We start from the raw sequence: 22,240 nt of genomic DNA, 5'->3' as shown, positions 1-22,240 counted from the left end.
TGCCGAGTTTGAATATGCAGCTGATGTTGTCTGTCACCTCCTTCCAGACACAGATCTGTGTAATTGCAAAAATTGTTTCATAATCCTCCCCAATTAAGCTCCTGACAACCTAATTTTAAAGACTCTAGTGGATTTCTACATGGCTGTTCTCCCCATTCCTCCTTCTAACCTCTACCTCTGTCCTCTGCAAATAAGACCGATCACTTATTCCACGATGCCAGACTAGAAGGCATCTTCACTGCGGCAACGGACTACAAACCTCTTCTTTTGGTCTTTTCTTCCTTGTTGCTGTGAGCCATTCAATGAGGCTCTGACGTCATTTCAGAAACCGAGACAGGCAGGGAACACAGGTTTTTAAGGCAACAACAGAAAGTCAGAGAGGGGAATGAAGGATTAAAAGCTAAATATTTTTCTGGGGGAAATGAGGCACACAGAGTCGGTCTGATGGCCAGTTATGATTCACACTAGCACGTCCAGAGGCCAAGGCTTCCTTCACTTGAGCCCCGAACGTTCTGACACCATTGACATATTCATTGTTATCAGCACGTTGCCTTTAACAGGCACACGCATGCAAGTGCACACACACACGGTCATGTGCAGCACAACCAAAAAAAAAAAAAAAAAGGCAAAAAAACAAAAACAGTGCATCATCAGAAGCCTAGAAACAACTGTTTTGCCTTTCCGGTCTAGAGTACGATCTACAGAGTATACATTTTGTGGCGTATCACTGAATTACTCAGACACCCATTACAATGTCAAAGAAATGCCAAGGAAGAAGCACAGGGCATAAATAAAAGAATAATTCAGAGCTCCAATTTCATTTTTTTTTTTCATTTCCTCCCCATTTTTAAATAAACACTCCTGGTAGGCAAACGGGAATTATGGATTATAGTTTTCTATTTTAGCCTAGATCTGTTTCTCCCCCCTCTCTCCTTGGCACTCAGTTTGTGTGATCTTCCCTAAAATGCCACTGGCCTGGCACTGCATTCCTGTCTTAGGCAAAACCTCCAATTAAAATCAGCGGGGAGTTTGCTTGAATTAGGAATCCCAGCCTGGGCTCCCCACCCGGGTGGTTCTGAAAGGGAGATGTGTGTCTTTGAAGCCAGTGATGGGAAGCCCTGGGTGGCATAGCCTCTGTCCTCCAAATGACGATCGACTCCAGCTGTGTCACTGGGAGACCTGTCAGGTCGCCAGAAAATCCTGGCTGAGGCAAAGACAGGGGCCTGCAGGGGAGCATGGCCTGGAGCCTAGCTTCTCCTCGGGTCTGGGTTGTCAAGAGTAAGGAAAGCACAGCGGGGACTGGAGGGGAACACTGGGTTTGGATCCAGAAATCCTGAACTCTGGTCTGCTACATCCATGCTGTGTGACCATGGGAAAGTCACCGTCCCTCTCTGGCCTTCGGCGTCCTCTCAGTAGGAGGAAAAATCACAAAGGAGTCCTAACTCAGAGGGTTGACCTGAGGATAGAGGGATAACAGCCACAGTGTAGAAAGCACTCAGGGGACACTGATCCTTCGCTTCACCTAAGCAGCAAAGCCTCAGCGTTCAGGTCTACACGTGAGGGGGATGGGCTGAACATTTCCCAGTCTTCTTCTCGGAAGGTTTCTGCTTCTGTGGTCCAAGCTGCTGCACGTGGCCCTCGGAGGGAGCCCACCAATCAGGCGCCAAGGTTTTCGGGCTTTAAAAATAAAAATGCAGGCTTCTGCCCTCACCTCCTTCCTCCTCTCCTCCCTCCCCTCCGCACCCCTCCTCTCCCGGTCAGATGAATTGAAATCCCATCCAACAGAAAGATGCTGATTTGGATGTATTGGAGTTCATCTTTGGCTGCCAGTGGAAGATGCTCTGGATCCCCAGGGACAGAAAAGCCTTTTAAAACTTGGTCCCCGTTGCCTCACGCTGACTGCCTTGCGGTGGGGCTGTGGCAGCCCTTTGTGAGACCCTCCCCTCTGGAACCGGCCTATTAAGCCACTCCTCTGTTGCCAGGGTTGAGGTAGGCTGTCACCAGCTAGCCTGGGAAATGGTATTTATAGATCACAGTCCCTCCTACCCTTGGTCCCCAGCCTCTCCCCGAGCACTTGTCGGTGAGCTCCAATTATCTGTGAATGGAGGAGAGGGATCCTGGCAGGTCCAGAGGAAGCGGGGAATGTGATAATAGGCCCTTCACACACTCAAACTTGCAGTATTTTTCCATGATTTCAATCTATTTCTCTTCGCGTGGCCTGTTTCCTTCTTCTCCTTGCCTCACCGTCATAATGTTACATTCTAGTACGCAGCACCAAGCGTCGTGCCTCTGGGGTTAGAGAGCGTGGAGTGTGAACCCGGAGTAGCTCTGGGTCTCAGACGGGTGTCTCGCTCCTCCAGGGCTCAGTATCTCCATCTGTGACTCAGTCAGATGGCGTGTGTGAGCCTGCAGCCCAGTGCCTGGTATACAGTGAGTGCTCAATGGTAGTAAGCCGCCGATCCCCGTGGCTGGTTCGGGGTGCCACACGCCGTGGAGCATTGCCAAATTTCTGAATACCACTCACTCATCGCTGCCCAGAGCACTGGTTGCCGATGGTGTAGGAGATGGGCCTCGACCGAGGCAGAGTCCTCATTGTGGGAAGCTGCTTGCGTCCGGCACAAACACACAAAACCCTGGAATGAGCTCATTCTGGTTTTGCTCTTCCCCACAGAAGGAGGTCCTGGAAAGCAAAAGAAACGTTGGCCGAGCTGGGAAGTCAGGGTTGTCACCAGTAACATTGCGTCCTGTCTGTGACACCCAGCCTCCGCTTCCCAGAAAGGGCCGAGTCGCCCTCTGAAGGCCCATCCGGCGTCCGCGTTCCCTGAGCCTTTGGGTGCTGACACATGAAGGCCTGGCCGAGCGGCTTCATTTCTGTCCTCCCCTCTCTGATTTCGTCCCCTCGCGGTGGCCCTCTCCAGTGCCCTGCTCCCACGTTGTCTCATCCTCTCCTCTAGGTCGGCCTCCCCCGTCTCCCCCAAGGTCTCCAGCATGGAGACCGGCTTTTCTCTTCCCAGCCTTCCCCGTGCTCCACCTCCCTCCTCCGCGTTCTCTTTCCTCCTGCCCTGGGCCTCGCGCTCCCCGGCCCCCCCCCCCCCCCCGCGCGCACGCGGCCCCGCTTTAAGTCCTCTGCCTGTATCATTAATGCCTTCTTTGATACGGCCCACAACCTCATGATTATTCTGAGGTCAGGAGATGCAGGTGCCAGGCAGCTCACTGATGCGCCTCAGAGGGCCTCTGTCCCCAATCCCTCCTGCTCGACAGGGCTGGAATCCTAATTCGCCGCTAGCCCCTTCGCTCTTTGCAGCATCACCAGGGACTTTCATCTTTTTATTTCCCCCACCGAGGATTCTGAGGGCTCAGCCACAATGAGGCATTGATTCAAGGGGTGAGGGCTGCGGGGCTGACAAAGGGTCCCAATGATGGGACACGAGAAAGGGGGCGCTCTGCGGGGTTATAGAATGCCTTGCAGATGGGAACAGAGGAGCTCTAAATGGGGCACTGTCCCGTCACTTGGAGAGGGAGTGACAGGGGCAAGTGTGGGCCATTTGAAAGAGGCATTTTGGAATGACGCTCTCGTCAGATGGAACCGTGCAATCGGAGACGTGTGGCGGGCCCCTGCAGCTCACAAGAATATCAGATGACTCACAGCCAATATTCAGTCAATGTTCTGGTTTGGGAGCTGGGAGCCGCAAAGCTCGTTGTCATTCCAGCTCCGTTTCCTGAAGGCTGGGCCTGCTGCTGTTCTCCAGGCTGTAATAGGATTGGTCTCGTGAAGCAGACGCTGGGGAGGGCTGGAGCTGCGTGGGTGGACGGGCTCGGAAACTAATACCGCAGTCCAGAGGGGAGAAGAGAAGTTGGGGTTTGCTTTTTGGTTTTTTAATGGAGAATACGAGAAAAATGCTGATTTTGTGCGTTCATTCATTCAGCGAACGTTCATCCCGCAAACCTTTGGGGCGCCGAGCTCAGGGGTGAGATGCTCAGGGAAGGACGGATCTCCCCTCTGAAGCCCCCAAGCCTGGAGGGGAAACTGACAGGCAAAGCGGGGGTCTCCAGTACGGTCTTTCGAATGTGGCCAGGGAGGTTTTATTGCCGGGGCTGGGTGGCTCTGTGGATGTAAAAGGCAGAGCGGCTTTGAGGAGCGCACTAATTATTCCTCCATTTTCTCTCGGCTGATAAGCAACTTGCGTCAAGCAGAGCATTCTGGGAAGCCGTTTCAACACTATCCATTTTCAAATGTCCCACAGAACAAAATGGCTCCCCTCAGACTCCAGAGAGATAGTGAAATCCCTGAGGGTGTCTCAGTACCTTCAAAGGAATAGCTTATTCTCTGGGAGAAGAGTGCTTACTGTTATTACCTGTTTCAATAATTGATCTATGCCAGGCTCTGTGCTAAATGCTTTCACCATATTATCTCCCTCAATCCTCTCACCCGTTGCCTAAGATGGGCTTTATGATTCTCATTTTAGATATGGATACTGGGGCTTAGAGACACAAAGTGACTTGTTCCTGGTTACAGAACTGAGTTTGGAACTCAGCTCCTCTTGGGCCAATACACATGCTTTGTCAACATCGGGTTCTACTCTCTCCCTCGTGGCTCTTGGGCTCAGCGACCACGGCGGCACAGTGGAAGTGAGACAGTTGATGGATTGCTGACATTTCCTTGCACAGGCAGTCTGATGCAAGAGGGCTTCTCTTTCCGGTTTCCTAAAATGGGGGGCATGAGCCACTGCCGCCACCGTCATTGTCACCATCCGCATGACCACAGCACACTGCAACCTTAAGAAAGGCTTTCTTGACTCTTGCTGGACATATATTTTAAAAACCAATAGCTATGAGCCAGGAGACTTCTCCGCTCACTCGCTGTATGACATGGAGTCCATCATTTCGACCGCTGAGCTTTTCTCTCTGGCATGTCTCTAAAATGGAGCCGAGAGTCCCTTTGCAAGAATAAGAAGAACTAACTTTTATCGAGTCCTCGCTACCTAGCAGGTTTGGGGATAAGCCTTCACATCAAAATTCAGGTAATCCTCAGCACAGCCCTGTGTGGTGGTGACGATTAGGAAGGTAGAGGAAACTGCCCGGCACTGGGAAAGTGGAGGAGCCAGGATTTTCATCAGTCTCCCAACTGGCCTCACATCCCAAGCTATTTTCAGGGTGTTGTTGTGAGGCTCAAGTGAGAAAATGGGAGTGAGTGTGCCCTGTTCAGGGTAAAAAGTGCCAGGCACAGGTAAGGGATTATTCGTTGCACGGAAGACAGTGGGAAATGACTTGTGCAGAAATGAGGAAAGACGAGAGGCTACCAAGCTGACTGCCTTCCGTATTTCTCCTCATTCTTCTGCTGCTTCCTATCTGATATAGTATCCGTCTCCATCGGAATGTTTCAGTGGCCGGAACCCCAGGGACAGGGCGTGGGTAGCGTGGGTAGCGGTTCAAAAGCATCGAGGGGCTGTGGGGAGGGGGACCTAGAGGTACATGTTGTGACGGGAGTTCCACTGACTTGAGAATTTGGAGCTCGGGGAAAAAATGGGGCAAATAACATCTTTCTTACATGTGAGGATCACGTAAGATCACCAGGGTGGACACACCAGACGATCTCTAGGACAATATAAAATATAATTTGTTTTTGGTTGAAATTGAAGTCGTTGGCCATTATGTAACTTCCTGGGAGGAATCTGGGAAGAAGGTTGAAACAGGAGATTCAGGTGAAATGTACTAGCCTCTAAGTGCTCCCCTGTTTGCTGGTTTTTAAAATCTGTGGTCATCAGGCAGGGGTGTTGGAGTTCAGACACTAGTTTCTTGGGTCAAACTTCTTTGGGGCTACAGGGCAATGGAATCCTGGAGCTGGAAGGACCCCAAAGCACACTTACTCCAGCCCCTTCACCTCACAGATGAGGACACTGACCATTGGAGGGGTGCGGTGTTATTCAGCGGGTCGGTGGCATCACAAGGGACTCCAATGTATATTCAGAGCCCTTCCTACCATAACCGTCCTACCCCGTCCCTTCATCTTTTGTGCACCTGCACTTTGCCTACTCAGTTGGGTCACCGTGACCAGCCCGCCCCCTGGTGGCTAATGATCTCCGTTTTCCTTCCGCCCACCTCCCCCCTCCCGCCCCCCCCCCCCCCCAGGACAATTCAGCAATGGCTTGCAAGGGTCCAGTCGCTCCTCTACTGCAATGAGAACGGGTTTTGGGGAACCTTCCTGGAGAGCCAGAGGAGCTGCGTGTGCCACGGTAGCACCACGCTGTGCCAGCGCCCCATCCCCTGCATCATAGGAGGGAACAACAGCTGCGCCATGTGTAGCCTGGCCAACATCTCCCTGTGCGGCTCCTGCAACAAGGGCTACAAGCTGTACCGGGGCCGCTGCGAACCGCAGAACGTGGACTCGGAGCGCAGCGAGCAGTTCATCAGCTTCGAGACCGACCTGGATTTCCAGGACCTGGAGCTGAAGTACCTGCTGCAGAAGATGGACTCGCGCCTCTACGTGCACACCACCTTCATCAGCAACGAGATCCGCCTCGACACCTTCTTCGATCCCCGGTGGCGCAAGCGCCTGTCCCTCACGCTCAAGAGCAACAAGAACCGCATGGACTTCATCCACATGGTGATCGGCATGTCCATGCGCATCTGCCAGATGCGCAACAGCAGCCTGGACCCCATGTTCTTCGTCTACGTCAACCCCTTCAGCGGGAGCCACTCGGAGGGCTGGAACATGCCCTTCGGGGAATTTGGCTACCCGCGCTGGGAGAAGGTTCGCCTCCAAAACAGCCAGTGCTACAACTGGACTCTCTTGCTGGGCAATCGGTGGAAAACGTTTTTCGAGACGGTCCACATCTACCTACGTAGTCGGACTCGGCTACCTACCCTACTGCGTAATGAGACCGGCCAGGGCCCGGTGGACCTGTCCGATCCCTCCAAGAGGCAGTTCTACATCAAGATCTCCGACGTGCAGGTGTTCGGGTACAGCCTGCGCTTCAACGCCGACCTCCTTCGCAGCGCCGTGCAACAGGTCAACCAGTCCTACACGCAAGGCGGCCAGTTCTATTCTTCTTCGTCCGTGATGCTCCTCTTGTTGGATATTCGGGACCGAATCAACCGCCTGGCCCCTCCTGTGGCCCCGGGGAAACCCCAGCTGGACTTGTTCTCCTGTATGCTCAAGCACCGCCTGAAACTGACCAACAGCGAGATCATCAGGGTGAACCACGCCTTGGACCTCTACAACACCGAGATCCTCAAACAGTCGGACCAGATGACGGCCAAACTCTGTTAACCTGGGGACTCCTTGCCACGGGCTTTCCCTTTTGTTGTACACACATAACAGAACAAAGCAAAGCAAAGCAACACAAACAACAATTTGTAAAATGTAATTCATAATTCAAAGAAAAGGAGGAAGAGTCTGCATTCGTTGGAAACGAAAACGTTCTAGCAACTGTATAAAACCGTTGGGCATGTTTGTTATTTCTGTACTCTGTCATGAAGAAGGGTCTCAGCCTTTGGAGGAGCTTGGAGGGGTTGCTTCTTAGGCCTCAGGTGCTGTATTGTGGGGGGAGAACGGGGAGAGCATATTCAATGAATTGCCAAGATCTCTGCTGTGCAGGTGCTAAGATTAAACCCTAAAAAGAAAGAGAGATATATGTAATGTACAACCGACACTGCCATTTTTCCTTGTGGGAGGAAATGGACATACATAAAGATATTTCTTGGGTTATGATTTCTTCCCTCTTTATGCCTAATTCCTTGTGGTTCTTTCGACTTCTTCTTGCACGGGGGCGACAGTGCTATCTTACCCGTAGAGCTTCTTTCATTCGGAATGAACTGAAGCTAATTGAAGGGGGACAACGGGTGGGCTTAGGGGGAGAAGCATAAGCCTCATCACAGGGTGCTAAAACAATAAGGAACCTTATACATCAGCTGTCACACTCCTTGATTTAGCTTGTGAAACAGGCGTGGGGAGAAATGGCACGCCCAGTAACCCACGGTTGCTGCCTGAAGAAGGATTTGAACTCTGCCTCCTGAGCCCCTTGGCAATGCTCCTTTTTCAAAATTCCTCTGGCCTCTTTTCTGGTTTTTCTCTTCCAGCCACACTGCCACAGGACGGAATGTTTTTCAGTCTCAGGTTGTTTTGATAGCTTTTTTTTTTTTTTCCTTTTTTTTAATGGAGACTCCTTTCACCTACTTTTTCCAAAAAGACGTGGTGTCAGATTTCCTAGAAGTGCTGTGCATGTTAAAATTTCATTTAAATACAAATCAATCACCACAATAGACTAAAATGGGGTAGGTTCTGAAGTTGCATTCCTCACTTCACTCCTCCGCCGGGCGCCTCCCCCAAGTCTCTAAAAAATGATGCTTTCATTAACTCAGAACACACACTCACACACACGCATGCACACACTAACACTGCCATTTCTGTGGCATCTATGAAAGTGTGAGAAGCCTTATTTTGGGACTTCGGAGCAAAATTGAAAGGAGAAACTCAAGAAAGAAAACTCATTTCAAAGCACTCCTGCAGAGGATTTGGGCAGATATCCCTTCGTAGTATTCAGGATCTCTATGTTTACCTTTTTTGCTGCAGTGGTACTTTCTAGAGGTGCTTCAGAGCATCTGAATCTTCATTTCTGTCTTGTCAGAGGAACAGGATCACAAATTTCAGGGTCAGAAGAGAAAATGGAATTCCTCTGGTCTAAACATGTGCGCAGAGTGCGAATCTCCTCTCTGCCGTCTTGGGGAGATAGCTGCTGTTCACCGCCTGGACCATTTCCGGGATAGGAAGCCAATTGGCTCTATCTTCTACATTCCTTGCATTCCTCTTTTACTGAAAGGCAACAATAAGATTCATTCCATTTTGTGTTACGAGACAGATCTAATTATTAGATAGTTCTTCTATACCTTGGCCAGCTTTTACATACCTTCTACTCACTGGTTCTAGTTCTGGAATGTGCATTTCTGTCTCTCAAGTTAATGCTGTCCTAGATTAAATAGAAAGACCTGTCTCAAGTGTCAGCCGAGTCTGTGATAATACGACTCAAAGGGAACATCATCCCCAATATAGTTTAAGAGGAAAGAAGGAGAGGGCTTCAGTGCATAACAATTACCTAGTATGTATGTGTATGTACGTGTGTGTGTATTGCTCGGGGGGGGGGGGGGGGAAGGAGGGAGTAAGTCTTTTTATTTTATTACTCTCTTTTTTGTAATGGTAAATTCCAACTTTAATGTTCCAGTTTTTAGTATGAATTAGCATATATTCTGATACCAACTTTAACACTAACACGCACTTCACATGAACATAGTTTTTTTGGACCTTAAATTTTGAAGATTCAGGATTCATTTAGACTGGAAATTCTTTCATGCCAGAGATCACATAGCAGCTATTCATCAAGCACAAGATTTTGCAGAAGGTCAGCAGATCGTCAAACATCTCTCCAGTGCCTATTAGATGAGCGGGGCATGTCAGAGAAACAAAAATTCGTAAAGACATGGTCTATACTTTTGTGCCACTCACAAATTAATGAAAAATACAGACTTACGAATCAATTTAAAGAATAAACAATAATTACAGTACACCATGATGAGTGAGTGCTATTGTGGGGTCAGACACACAGAGAGGAGCCCTAAAGAAATAATTTTCTCGTTAATGGGGTTGGCAAAGGCATTTTATATGGGCATATTTATTCTGAGTGTTGAAGTGAATCAGACTTGGGCAAATAGCAGGAGCATGAGGGCCAAAGGAACAGAGAAGGCAAAACCACAAAGGTATAAATGGTACAAATATGCACAGTATATTTGAGGGTCTGTTAACAGCTTTAGAAAGGTGTCATTTTAAATGGTAAGCCTAACAAGGCCAGTGAGGATTTTAACTCTGTATGAGAAGTTGAAACCATCATCCACGAACTTCATGACCTGAAAAATGAATTTAAGACTGACCATCTCTCAGTTGCCTCTCTTCCTTTTTCCTTTCACCTCTACCTTCCAAGTAGTTCAAAGACTCATGCTATACTAATCCCTGTACTTCATAGGCATTGTGCCACCAAATCCTTATCATAATTCAGTTAGGGCTTTCCACTTGAGTTCTTCGCCTGACTTTACCACTTCGTATGTGCAAGAAAATCCTCTTTCCTTCACCTTGAAAATACCAACGACTTCACTTCATATTACAAAGAGAATACAACAATGTCCAGTGATTGGAAAGGTCAGGGAAATAGAGAGATTTTCAAGGGGTGAAAGATGCAGACATCAAAATATTTATTCCAAGGCAAATGAAAAATACTTTGCTATAAAAGGACACAAAGTTCTGTGGATTTTCCACTGTCTCCTGGATGGGTCTGGCCCTTTGAGCTAACAAGGTTCCTCTCCAGCTGGGAGGAAGAGAAGCCTGAAGCCTTCAAGTGAGATTTTAATTCAATTAGTGTCTTACCAATTTGATGCAGCAACCAAAGACCTATGGTGTCTGATTAATATGCTGATGCTAAGGCAAAAGGGTGGATAGAATGCCCATTTGGATAAGGCCTGGCAGCAAAGCGTGGCATTTCCATGGAAACCACAGAAAGCCATTAATTAGCTATCAAATAAAATCATTGGAAAATTCTGGACCCTGGCATGTCTGCCCCCTTCAAAGAGGAGGGCAAGAAGAGGTCATACTAACAGCAAGGCTCCCTTCAATGATTAAAATCATATTTGCACAGAGACTACACATCACAAAGTGGAAGAGATTGGAAGTAAAACACATGGACACAATGAAAGAAAAGAGGCTTTGGGATTATTCAGGTCTAAGAATATAATTTTAAATGTAAAGTATCTTATTGGGTTTTCTATGCTGGTAAAATTTTCTCAATGACAAATATTTTCTCCTGTTTTCTGTTCTGTGGAAAGAAAGTGAGAATAATATGGATCCAATATGTAGTGATAAGTGATCAAGGGAAGAGACCATAAAGTTAAAAGTGTGGAGCGATTAACCCCTAAAATAATAGCTATAAGTTGCATAATGTTCAAATTAATAGGGACAAATAAAAAAATTAAAAATAAGGCAGAAAGGGAGAAAAAGGAATCATTAAAATTGGTAGACACATAGACATAATAACAAAACTTACCATACAGATAGATATTCACAATAAATGTAATTGGATAAAACTGACAAGTAAAAAGAGGTGGTCAGACTACATGTTATATGTTAAAATAATAAAGGGAAAGAAAGTTTGAAAATAAAAGAACAAAGATATGCTAGACAAATATTAACTAAAAAGCTGATGCAGCATTGTTAATAACAGTTGAAAAAGACTTTAAGGCAAAATACATCTTTAGTGTTAAAGATGGTAAATTTAGCAGAGAAAGTGAGACAAGAGTGGACTCATAGAACCATAGACTCCGAACACTAAAGGGGTCATTAAAAATCTGTAACACTTCAGCCTTCAGAGATGAGGAATTATACTTAAAGTTATTCCACAAGGTTTTCAACACCGACCATGATTATGGTTCCTTCTCCACTATCACTAAGTGAAAGGTTGTCTAGCATAATCTTTCCAATAAAGAATCAAGAATTACCCCCATGACATTTAAACTAATAGGATACAGACTCACACAGTTATGTTCTCTCTTGATAGATAGATAGATAGATAGATAGATAGATAGATAGATAGATGATAGATAGATAGATAGACACATATGTAATATATACTATATTATATATTATATTGCATTATATTACATTATAATATATATTTTTTCTTAAGTCACTACCATCTCATGTATGAGCATTTTTCCAATTGAGGATTTACTCAAATCCTTGGATTGTATAAGGAACTCCGGTTGAGTGGAGATCACTCTCTTCCTGAAAACTAAATGTTATCAGTGGCTCTAGCCCTGTCAACCTTAAGAACCTAGAAGGAGCTCTCCTTTCTCAATATCTGTTCTCTCTCCAAACCATTATCAGAGCCTACAGTAACAAATGTAAGGTCATATATTCCTTTTCAATATCAGATGTAATTGTAAGCATTCTGAGTCAATGGACATGGTATACTTTCTCTCTACTTCAGTTGAGAAGCCTTCTTCCCTCTCAACAAATCCACAACTCAAGATGGATTCAAGGAATAGAATGGTGTAGATTTGAATTAAGGGGCAGAAAATCACCTCAAAATCACATGGTTAATTTGGGGGAATTACAGATCTCCGATAAATGTGAAAGCTCTGGACTCTTTCCCAATAAAAACGTGCCATCAAATACACTTTTGAATAATGTTTCATAGATCCTTTGATGACCTTTCTTGGACACTCTGGAAGATTACAAACTTTCAGTAAGTGCCTTGGATCTAGGCTAAAGTTTCTATTCTACAAAACTTAAACTTCAACCTTCAGAGATGAGGAGTCATAGCTAAGGTTATTCTACGAGTTTGGAACACGTAGCATGATTTTAGTTCCTTTTTCATTATGTCAAGTGTATGTTGGTCTAGGATCACAAGTCAAGTTAATGTAGCTCATACAGCAGAATCTTGCCCTCCAGGAAGGCATAGAGATAAACATCTTGATGAAAATGGCAGTTATGGTCACTTTAATAAAACCCCATGTATACTAGATCCCAAATGTTATCAGTAGGTATATCCAACTATAAGTACTAAATAAAAGAAAGAGGCCTCTAAACTCTTTCATGAGTATGGTTAAGGGGTGGGCAGGGATGCTGCGATGCATACGGCATCATCAGAGGACAGAGCCTAGTCCACTGAACCTAATACAATTATACATGAAGTTTGAAGGAGAAGGTGTTTGTCTCAGTCAGTTCTGTCTTCTGTAATAAAATATACCACAGGCTGGGTGGTTTAGACAGCAAACATTTATTTCCCACAGATCTGGAAATCCAAGATCAAGGCATTTGGCGTCTGGTAAGAATCCTCTTCCTGATACACAGAAGGCTGTCACCCCACTGTGCTTTAACATGACAGAAGAGGCAAGGGTCTGTCTGGGGTCTCTTTTATAGGGGCACTCGTCTCATTTATGAGACCTTCATTCCCATGACATCACCTTCCTACCTCCTATTACCATCACCTTGGAACTCAGAATTTTTTATAGGAATTTTTGAGGGGGGCACAAAAATTTAGTCCTTAACAGAGTTTAATCAGTAAAAGGGGAGGGGGATGGGTGAGGAACAACAATAAAACCTCTATTAAGTAGCTTGAGTAAATAAATGAACTTCATGAATCACAAGTTGAGTTGCTCTCTAAGTATCTGACCTCCATTCTTGAACTTCCTTGGTTGGTAGGTGTTCCCCAAACTGTCCTGGCTCCACCCAGGGACCAATATTTCCCTAAGAATGAACAAGGACCTTCTCTACAATCAAGATCTCACAGTGTCAATAAAACTTCTAAATGGAGCCATTTACTCCATGAAGAAAATGACTTTGATAAAAAATTTAAATGAAAGCTTCAGAGCTGATGATAGGAGAAAGAAAGAATACACAAGCTGCAGGTCTAAAGTTTAGTGTTGATGCCACCCAGATGGTTGTATTCTTTCTGTCAGGTGACCCCTGCAAGCCTGAACCAGGGACCAACAATTGGTCTGACTTTGCCCCAGGCCTGTGCAAGTGAGGAAATCGTAATGTTCCTATAAATTAGAGGATGATTATAAACACTGTCAAGGGATTGTTAATTATATGGTGTTAATTGTATAACACGTAATTATAAATTAATAATAATGTCACCTAATCTTTTATTAGTGCACAACAGGATGCTGAGATTAAACCCTATGAGCTGAGTTTTCCTGAATTATTAGGCACCTACAGAACGAAGATTAGAACTCAAATTTCCCAATTCTCAGATTAGTGATTAACCATCACAACTCAACATTATTCCTGACATGAGAAAAATCACTGGCATCAGATGCTGTGGCTGAGAACACAGACCTAGAAGACAGGAAGAAGGAGGCAGTGATTAGAACTCAGCCACTTATGGGGCACCTGGGTGGCTCAGTCCGTTAAGCGTCTGACTATGGCTCAGGTCATGATCTCATGGCTCATGAGTTCGAGCCCAGCATTGGGCTCCGTGCTGACAGCTCAGAGCCTGGAGTCTGCTTCAGATTCTGTCTCCCTCTCTCCGCCCCTTCCCAGCTTGTGCTCTGTCTCTCAAAAATAAATAAACATTAAAAAAAAGGTTTTTTAAAGAACTCAGCCACTTATTACCTATGTGACCTGACTGAGGTATTTTACTTCTCTGTGCTTCAAATTTTCCCATAAAAATGAGGTTCTTAATAGTTCCTTTCTAATAAGGTTGTTCTACGAATTAAGTACCTTTCAAGAGCCTAGAAGAATCATTGGCATATAGGAAGCCTATCTATTTGTTAAATAAGTGACATAAATAAAAATGTAATATATATATGCAAATGAATCATCTTTATAATAGCTAGAATCAACTGAGCTAGCTTTACCAGCCAAGCACTGTCATAAGATTTGATGAACTTAAATGCAATAATCTCATTTAACTTCACGACAACTCAGTGAGGTGGATGTAATTTTCACTTCAGTTTACACATGAAGAAACTGAGTCTCCAATGGATGAGATAACTTGCCTGTGGTCACACTGCTAGTGATGATTTGTCAGTGTCCGCAAATAGGCCTCCTAATTATTCCACCTAGTGTGTCCCATAAGTGCAAATAAGTGGTCTAAATTATCTGTAAGAATAACCCAGACCTTGTGTGGAGGTTCCTCAAAAAGTTAAAAATAGAACTACCTTACAACCCAGCAATTGCACTGGTAGGTATTGACCCAAAGGATACAAAAATACAGAATTTGAAGGGGCACATGCACCCCAATGTTTATAGCAACACTATCAACAATAGCCAAACTATGGAAAGAGTCCAAAGGTCCATCAACTGATGAATGGATAAAGAAGATGTGGTATATAGATTTTATACATAATGGAATATTACTCAGACATCAAAAAGAATGAAATTTTGCCATTTGCAACAATGTGGATAGAGCTAGACAGTATTATGCTAAGTGAAATAAGTCAGAGAAAGACAAATACCATGATTTCAGTCATATGTGGAATTTAAGAAACAAAACAGATGAACATAGGGGAAGGGGAAAAAAAAGAGAGAGGGAAACAAATCTTTTTTTAATGCTTATTTTTGAGAGAGAGAGAGAACAAACATGGGAGGGGAAGTGAGAGAAGGGGACAGAGGATCCAAAGTGGGCTCCGTGCTGACAACAGAGAACTCAACACAGGGCTCGGACTCAGGAACTGTGAGATCATGACCTAAGCCTAAACCTAAGTGAGAAGCTCAACCAACTAGGCCACCTAGATGCCCCCTTTAATGACTCTTAACTATAGGGAACAAACTGAAGGTTGTTGGAGGGAGATGGGTGGGGAGATGGGCTAGATGGGCGATGGACATTAAGGAGGGCACTTGTTGCGATGAGCACTGTGTGTCATATGTAAGTGATGAATCGCTGAATTCTACACCTGAAACCAATTTTACCATATATGTTAACCATAACCGTATATGTTAACTAGAATTTAAAATAAAAACTTGAGGGGCACCTGGGGGCTCACTCGGTTGAGCATCCGACTTTGGCTCAGGTCATGATCTCACGGTTCGTGGGTTGGAGCCCTGCGTCTGGCTCTGTGTTGACAGCTCAGAGCCTGGAGCCTGCTTTGGATTCTGTGTTTCCCTCTCTCTCTGCCCCTTCCCTGCTCAAGCCCTGTCTCTCTCTCAAAGATAAAAATACATAAATAAATACATACATACATACATACATACTTGAAAAATAAAGGAATAATCCAGACCTTAAAAGGCACCTAGTGCCACTCCTTTAGTACAGACCACTCAGTTCCTCTGGGAGCCAGAGTCAAGGGTGGGTATCCAGATGGGGTTAAATGCACTGACTCCTGGAGTCGCAGAGCTTCAGCAGGCACCCAGGAAAAATGGACTGTCTTAGGACAGACCTTCTATCTCCAAGGGCAAGATCTGGCTCAGAGCCCTAGATGCATTTCTTACTCCTTCTCAAAACACCTTAGAGATGCTCACTGGCTTCAGGTATAGCTACCACCTCTTTGGGCAAAGCACGTTTGACTTGGGCGTTGTTCTTCTCTGGAAAAGCATGGTGGTGAGGGACTGGAGCGAGGAGGTGGTGAGCAGGAGATGGAAACTATAGTCTGTTCCCCAAGCTATCATAAGAAGAGAAAGTCTTCTGATCTCCAACTGGGCCAATTCCCACGTTCCAACATAGTAGGTGGGGAAGGAACCAGTCAGATGCCAGGCTCCTGAAAACCCACCCCAGGCCCATCCACTGTAGACTCAACAAAGCTGGAGGGGAGCTCCAGGATGAATGGGAGGATGACGGTGACTTCCACAAACAGTGGGTAGAGCTTCCTGTGGTCATGCTACTTGCTTAAAATATTTGCATCTCCCCATCCCAGTATTGTCATCTTTGGCCATAACATGCAGATCAATTTTCTTACAGTGGCACAAAGACTTTATTGGCAGAAAGGCAGGATGGAGAAACTATATTAACTATATTGTGATTAGGGACTTAGAATGTTTAAAGACAGAACGACGTCTACAAATATTTTCTCAAGCAACGTTTATGGAAAAGGGGAGTATGCAAGCCCATTTTACCTTCTAATCTTGTGAGGTCAGCCAGGTCAGCCAGGTCTTAGGAAATGGGATTCAGCACACATTTTGTGAGAAGGAAGAGAAGGCAAGTAATGTTTACCGAGCCCCTATGATGTCCCAGGTATTTACCATGTATCTAATTCAATCCTCATGAATCTCTGAGAGAGTTGCTATTGTTTACATCATATAGGTGAGGAAAATAGGGCACCGCAAAAGCCAGGTGACCTCCGTTTAGTTTTGCAATTTACACATTTAGCACAAAATTAAGTGGTAAGGTGGAGTACTTAGCAGCATGAGATCTAAGGCTCGAAGAGGTTCCGATATTGGTTCCCTTTACAAACTCTGTGACCTTGGAAAATTGCTTAAACTGTATGTGCCTCAGCTTCTTCATCTGTCATGTGGGGAGAATACTAACTCCCACTTCATCAGGTTGCTGCGAGAATGTTTTCTTCTGCCAAATTTCCTCCTCTTACCTGAGTTAGTGCAGGTAAGGGCCTGCCCAGAACTCCCTGGTACATCTTACGCACTCAGTAAAAGTTAGCTTTGGTTATCCCTCTGAGCCAGGCACGGCTCAAGACTGGGACGTGAAATTGGGGCCCCTTCAGGTCCTTTGGCATCCGTTGTTGCTTACGTTACTCCTCTGGAATTGTCTACTGCCCGGGAACTGCGCGAAAGACTTAGATGAATCCCTGTCTTCCAAAAGTTCACAGGCACTACAGAAACACACATATTTAAAACCCCAAATTGGGGCAGGATGCGATCGAAGAAATCATTTTTAAGTCATAAAAATGAAATCTTGGAAAAGGAGAATAGAAGACTGACCTGGTAAGAGAAGTAATGAAGACAAGAAGCTCCAACTGACTGTTCCCAGCTTTGTCCCTGACAGAGCCTGGTACAGCCTCACCCCATTTCCAGGCAAGCAGGGACGTTGCTTAGCAACCCAAACAGGAACAGTGGAGTGAACTCTGGGAACCAGAGCTCCTGAACAGGACCAAACTTTTGCTTTAAACCCCACCTACAGCACAAGCGACACCTGCAAATTGAAAGCACTTGGGAGGAGAGTCTTCTGAGAGGTTAGATTGGGCAGAAGGCAGGCATAGGGGAAAATACTCAGTCTAAATTACTGGGAAAATGTAGAGTGATTTTTTTTCTTTCCTTCAAATGGTGCAGAAATTCGATGTGCTAAGAAAGATTTGCCAAGCCAAGGGCTTGGTGAGTCTGCTTCACTGAATGTTGATGTGGCAATTGAGGCCAGCAGGACATGCCCAGTTTCTAGCTCATGTGGCCACCTCTCCCAACAGCTGCAGCCGCTTGATTGCCATCTACAAATTCAATCTCAAAGTAAGATCCAGAGAAAATACTGTCCTTGCTCAGTAGAGATTGAAGGTGTTAGAGTTCAACTCTATATTCATTCCTTCAACAGATATTTTTTGGAAGCTGGAAGGTTAGAGAGGAAGACAGGCATTAATTTTTAAGTGTGATACATGTTAAGGAGGGAAAGTATAAGATGCTGTGGGAATATACAGCATGGACCCCTAACCTAGAATGGACAGCGAAGGGGGAAGGTCAGGAAAAGCACCAGAAGATGTGATATTTAATAAGAGTCATGAATGATAAGTCAGAGTTGCATAAAAAGAGGAAGGGAAATTTGTTCCACATGAAGTAACAGTCTATGCAATGGTCCAGTTCAGTGACAGAGAGGAAAGGGGAGAGAGAGAGAGACAGAGAGGAAAAGATAGGGAGGAGGGGAGAAGATGGGAGGGGGAGGAGAGAATGAATTGGGGGTGAGGGTGAGGAGGAGTAGGAGCAGAATATATGAGTATTATGTAGTTATGCAATGAAGAGTCTTTCGATTCATGACATTTCTGGAATTTATCCTAAGAGCAACTGGCAGCCATTGCAGAATTTCAAGCATGTGATCACATTCTCTAGCATACAGTCAGCCCTTCTGTAGTCCACTCCATGCTTGGATCCCAGTGCTTGGGTCCCTGGTCTAGTGTCTTGAGCTCCTGGTGTGGTTTCCTGCCTAATTTTCTGAAGTGAAGAGATCCTCCATATTGTCACCCTTACCCTAATGTACGGAGTCTTATTCTTAAGCCTGAGCTCATTCGCCTCCTCTCCTTCTGATTTTGCCTATTTTAGGACTCTCAGTCACAGGGTTTGCCCCTCCTGCCCCTCCCCATATACCATTGTGATTGCCCAGTGGCTGGTTGATTGGACTATCTATCACCGACTATCGTTTTCTTCATCCTTCCAACACAAGGTAAAATCCACTGAGTGGTCATCTTCCTCTTCACCTGCAGCAACTGTGTCTGAACCAACCAACTACTCGCCCAGGAACTGATCCACTCCATAGAGTAGTGTCTCATATCAAGTTCTGGTCATCCTAGGGATGACGCAAGAAATCCGTCTAACCCACTAGCCTCTTGAAACTAGTGGTTAAGGTCCCAAACTCTGGAGTCAACTTCCTTTCAGGGTGCACCCTGGCCAATATCAAGACTTAGCTGTGTGATCTGGCAAGTTAGTTCATCTCTTTGAGCCTAGTTTCCTCATCCTTATGTGAGATATTCACACCTATCTCACAGGGCGGTTATGAAGATTGAAAGAGACCATGGAGAGAAAACAACAACAACAACCTAGAATAGCACCTCATACTTAGTGGGAAGAAAAGAAATATTCCTGTTCACTATTCCTCTGGAAGTGCATTACCTCCTTACATTTCTGGTTTTGATCCTTACACGGACTTCCTAAGAGTGAAGGATTAAAAGAGATAATGCACGTAAAGCACCAGATAAATAATAAACACAAGATAAATATTAGCTATTGTTATTAATTATCATTAATGAAGCAGAATAACCTGTGAGGAGAGATGAACTGTGTCTTATTTTCGGGAATACAGGCTCATAGTAAACGAACAAGAAGTAACCAACTCAGGACTGTCCTTTTTGTGTTTTCACACATACCACCCACAGGAGGCAGCATGTGTTCTTTAAAGGGCTTTTTTCAATCTTTGAAAAGCGCCAGCATTTTCTTTGGTTTCAGAGGCCATCCTATAAACGACTCCGTCCAGGGAGGTTAGCAGAATTGTTGCACTGCACGACTCCATGGGTCCCATTCTCACCTTAGTCTAGAAGAATGGCATCTTGTGCCGTAGTTGAAAGTGCTAATTACTGTTATGTGCTGAATTGCGTCCCCCGAAACTCATACGTCAAAATTCTAAACCCCTGGTACCTCCGAATGTGACCGTATTTGGAAACAGAATCTTTAAAGAGGGAAGTTAAAATGAGACTGGTAGGGTAGGCCCCCATCAATCTGACTGATGTCTTTATAAGAAGAAAACAACTGGACACACAAAGAGACACCAGTGAAATGTCGACACAGGGGAAAGACCTTGTGAGGACACAGCAAGAAATTGGACATCTCCAGGCCAACGAAAGAGGCCTCAGAAGAGACCAAATCCTCCAACGCCTTGATCTTCAGCTTCGAGAGTCCAAAACCATGAGAATTTCTGTTGTTTACCTACCTAGTCTGTGGCAGCCCTAGGAGCTCATACAGTGCCTATAAGCAGGCTGATGTGACTGTGGAGGTAGGTGGAGAGAGACTGGTACTTGAATCAGAAGGGAGAACTGGTTCACCGGGAGACGCCACGGTGAACTTGGATTTGCCGCGAATGAGGCTGCACCTTGCGTCCCCGTGGGGGACTGGATCTTTGATGCAACTGCTGACCTAGGTGCCACGGAGAATGGACACACAGTGTAGGGCCTGAGGGAGGCACCCAGCGTTCTTCTGAGTGACCTCAGTGTGACCCTCTGTGTGACAAGTAAGCGGAATCCCTCCGCAGCGTCTCCCGATGATAGCTGCAAGGTAGCGGTCAGTGGAAAGCAGACACCAGGCCTCTGCCTCATTTTCCTGGGACGATATGTGTGCAGAATGAATGCAGTATTCAAAAGGGGATTGGAGGGCACTTCGTCAATGAGGGTGGTGGAGGTCATCCTGGTGATCAGGATGGTGACAACTCAAAGACGTAACTTAAAAAGCAAGAAGCATTTGTGGCATTTGTGTGTTGTGGAATAAACGGACAGCCCTTATATAAAGGTAGACAGAATAGCTATGAAGTCACAGTATTAGCATCAGGGCCGTTTTTATCTCGATTTCTCTCGCATCCCTGGTACCAGCCCAGCCCCTGGCACCAGGTGTGTGCTCGGTAAGTATTTGTTGAATGAAAGCAATGTCCTTTCTACTTCACCCATTTGCTATTTACTTTCTCTCAGAGATGCACAAAGACCCAGAGCAGTAAAAGCGACCTAGCCAATGTCACATAGTGGTTGTGCGTCCTTGGCAGACACACGGTGTCCTAGTCAGTTTAGGCCTCGAAAACAGAATATCTTAAAATCAGTAGCTTAAATAGCATTTATTTCTCATAGTTCTAGAGGCCAAGAAGTCCAAGAGCAAGATGCCATTCAGTTCCTGGTGAAGGCCTTCTTGGTTTAGACTGGGCTTATTTTTTTTTTTTTAATTTTTTTTTTCAACGTTTATTTATTTTTGGGACAGAGAGAGACAGAGCATGAACGGGGGAGGGGCAGAGAGAGAGGGAGACACAGAATCGGAAACAGGCTCCAGGCTCTGAGCCATCAGCCCAGAGCCCGACGCGGGGCTCGAACTCCCGGACCGCGAGATCGTGACCTGGCTGAAGTCGGACGCTTAACCGACTGCGCCACCCAGGCGCCCCAGGGCTTATTTTTTTTTAATGTGTCTTTATTAATTTTGAGAGAGAAAGACAGTGTGTGTGTGTGCGTGTGTGTGTGTGTGTGTGTGTGTGTGTACAAGTGGAGAAAGGGCAGAGAGAGATGGAGGGAGAAATTGAGAATTGCAAGGAGGCTCTGTGTTGTCAGTCCAACTGGGAGCTCCCCACAAACCATGAGCTCCTGTCCTGAGCCGAAATCAAGTGTCAGACAACTGACTGAGCCACTCAGGTGCCCCTATAGAGGGCTTCTTGTTGTGTCTTCGTGTGGAGGAAATAGCTCTAGACTCTTCCTGTTTTTATAAGGACACTAATCATTTTGGGAGCTTAACCTCATGACCTCATGTAAACTTAATTACCTTTCAAGGGCCTCATCTCAAAATATCAGGGTTATGAGGGTTTCAATATCTGAATTGGAGTGGGGGGGTACATAAACATTCAGTCCACAATATAATAACAAAAACATCTGACTTCCATTCCAGTGCTCTGCTCAAAGCCTATGTAGATAGGTAACATTCTTTCTCCAGAAGCATCTGGTTCAGGATTCTGCCTGGGCCACACCAATGGATGGGCAGAATGATCTAGTGTGACAAATCCTCTTTCCCTCTGTCCCCTTGTGAAGGGAATTTGCCATCTTCTGTGATCATCAAGCTGGCAACATCAATCTGGATGTTCGTTAATGACACTGACCTCAATCTGTCATGTTGCAAGGAACCCTTCACAGCAGCTAGGATTTGCTGCCATATAACAGCTTTACTGTACATGGAAGTCTCTAATAAGCTGATTAAAAATATTTTTGAAGCCTTAATTGTACTTTTCAGACATCTGATAAGAAATAGTGAGTGGAAACATCATGCCGAGTGTAGAAAGCGGGAATCCTGTTGAATTAGAAGATTCTCATACTT

The 22,240-nt window shown here is 45.5% G+C and overlaps 1 protein-coding gene and 1 long non-coding RNA gene across 4 annotated transcripts in view; one reads left to right on the top strand and one right to left on the bottom strand.

Annotated features, from left to right (window-relative positions):
- The window catches only part of BRINP1 (BMP/retinoic acid inducible neural specific 1), a 180,901-nt gene extending 173,175 nt beyond the window's left edge, over positions 1-7,726 (top strand). For all 3 annotated transcript variants that reach the window (XM_040482123.1, XM_040482121.1, XM_040482122.1), the window contains one exon: positions 6,130-7,726. In XM_040482123.1, coding sequence (XP_040338057.1) covers positions 6,130-7,270 — 1,141 coding nt within the window. In that variant the 3' untranslated portion in view covers positions 7,271-7,726. The remainder of the gene's footprint in view (positions 1-6,129) is intronic.
- Positions 948-14,002, bottom strand: LOC121034898 (uncharacterized). Its single transcript, XR_005792659.1, has 3 exons — positions 12,011-14,002; positions 5,591-5,595; positions 948-959 (listed from the first exon to the last, which is right to left on the bottom strand). It is a non-coding gene; the product is annotated as an uncharacterized LOC121034898 (long non-coding RNA).
- Between the last annotated feature and the right edge of the window lie 8,238 nt (positions 14,003-22,240).

The sequence above is a fragment of the Herpailurus yagouaroundi genome, unplaced genomic scaffold, assembly GCF_014898765.1.
Source record: "Herpailurus yagouaroundi ecotype Mexico unplaced genomic scaffold, PumYag 160, whole genome shotgun sequence".
NCBI classification, from domain to species: domain Eukaryota; kingdom Metazoa; phylum Chordata; class Mammalia; order Carnivora; family Felidae; genus Herpailurus; species Herpailurus yagouaroundi.
Note: the sequence above shows the minus strand (reverse complement) of the source record. Positions and strands in the feature narration are given on the sequence as shown.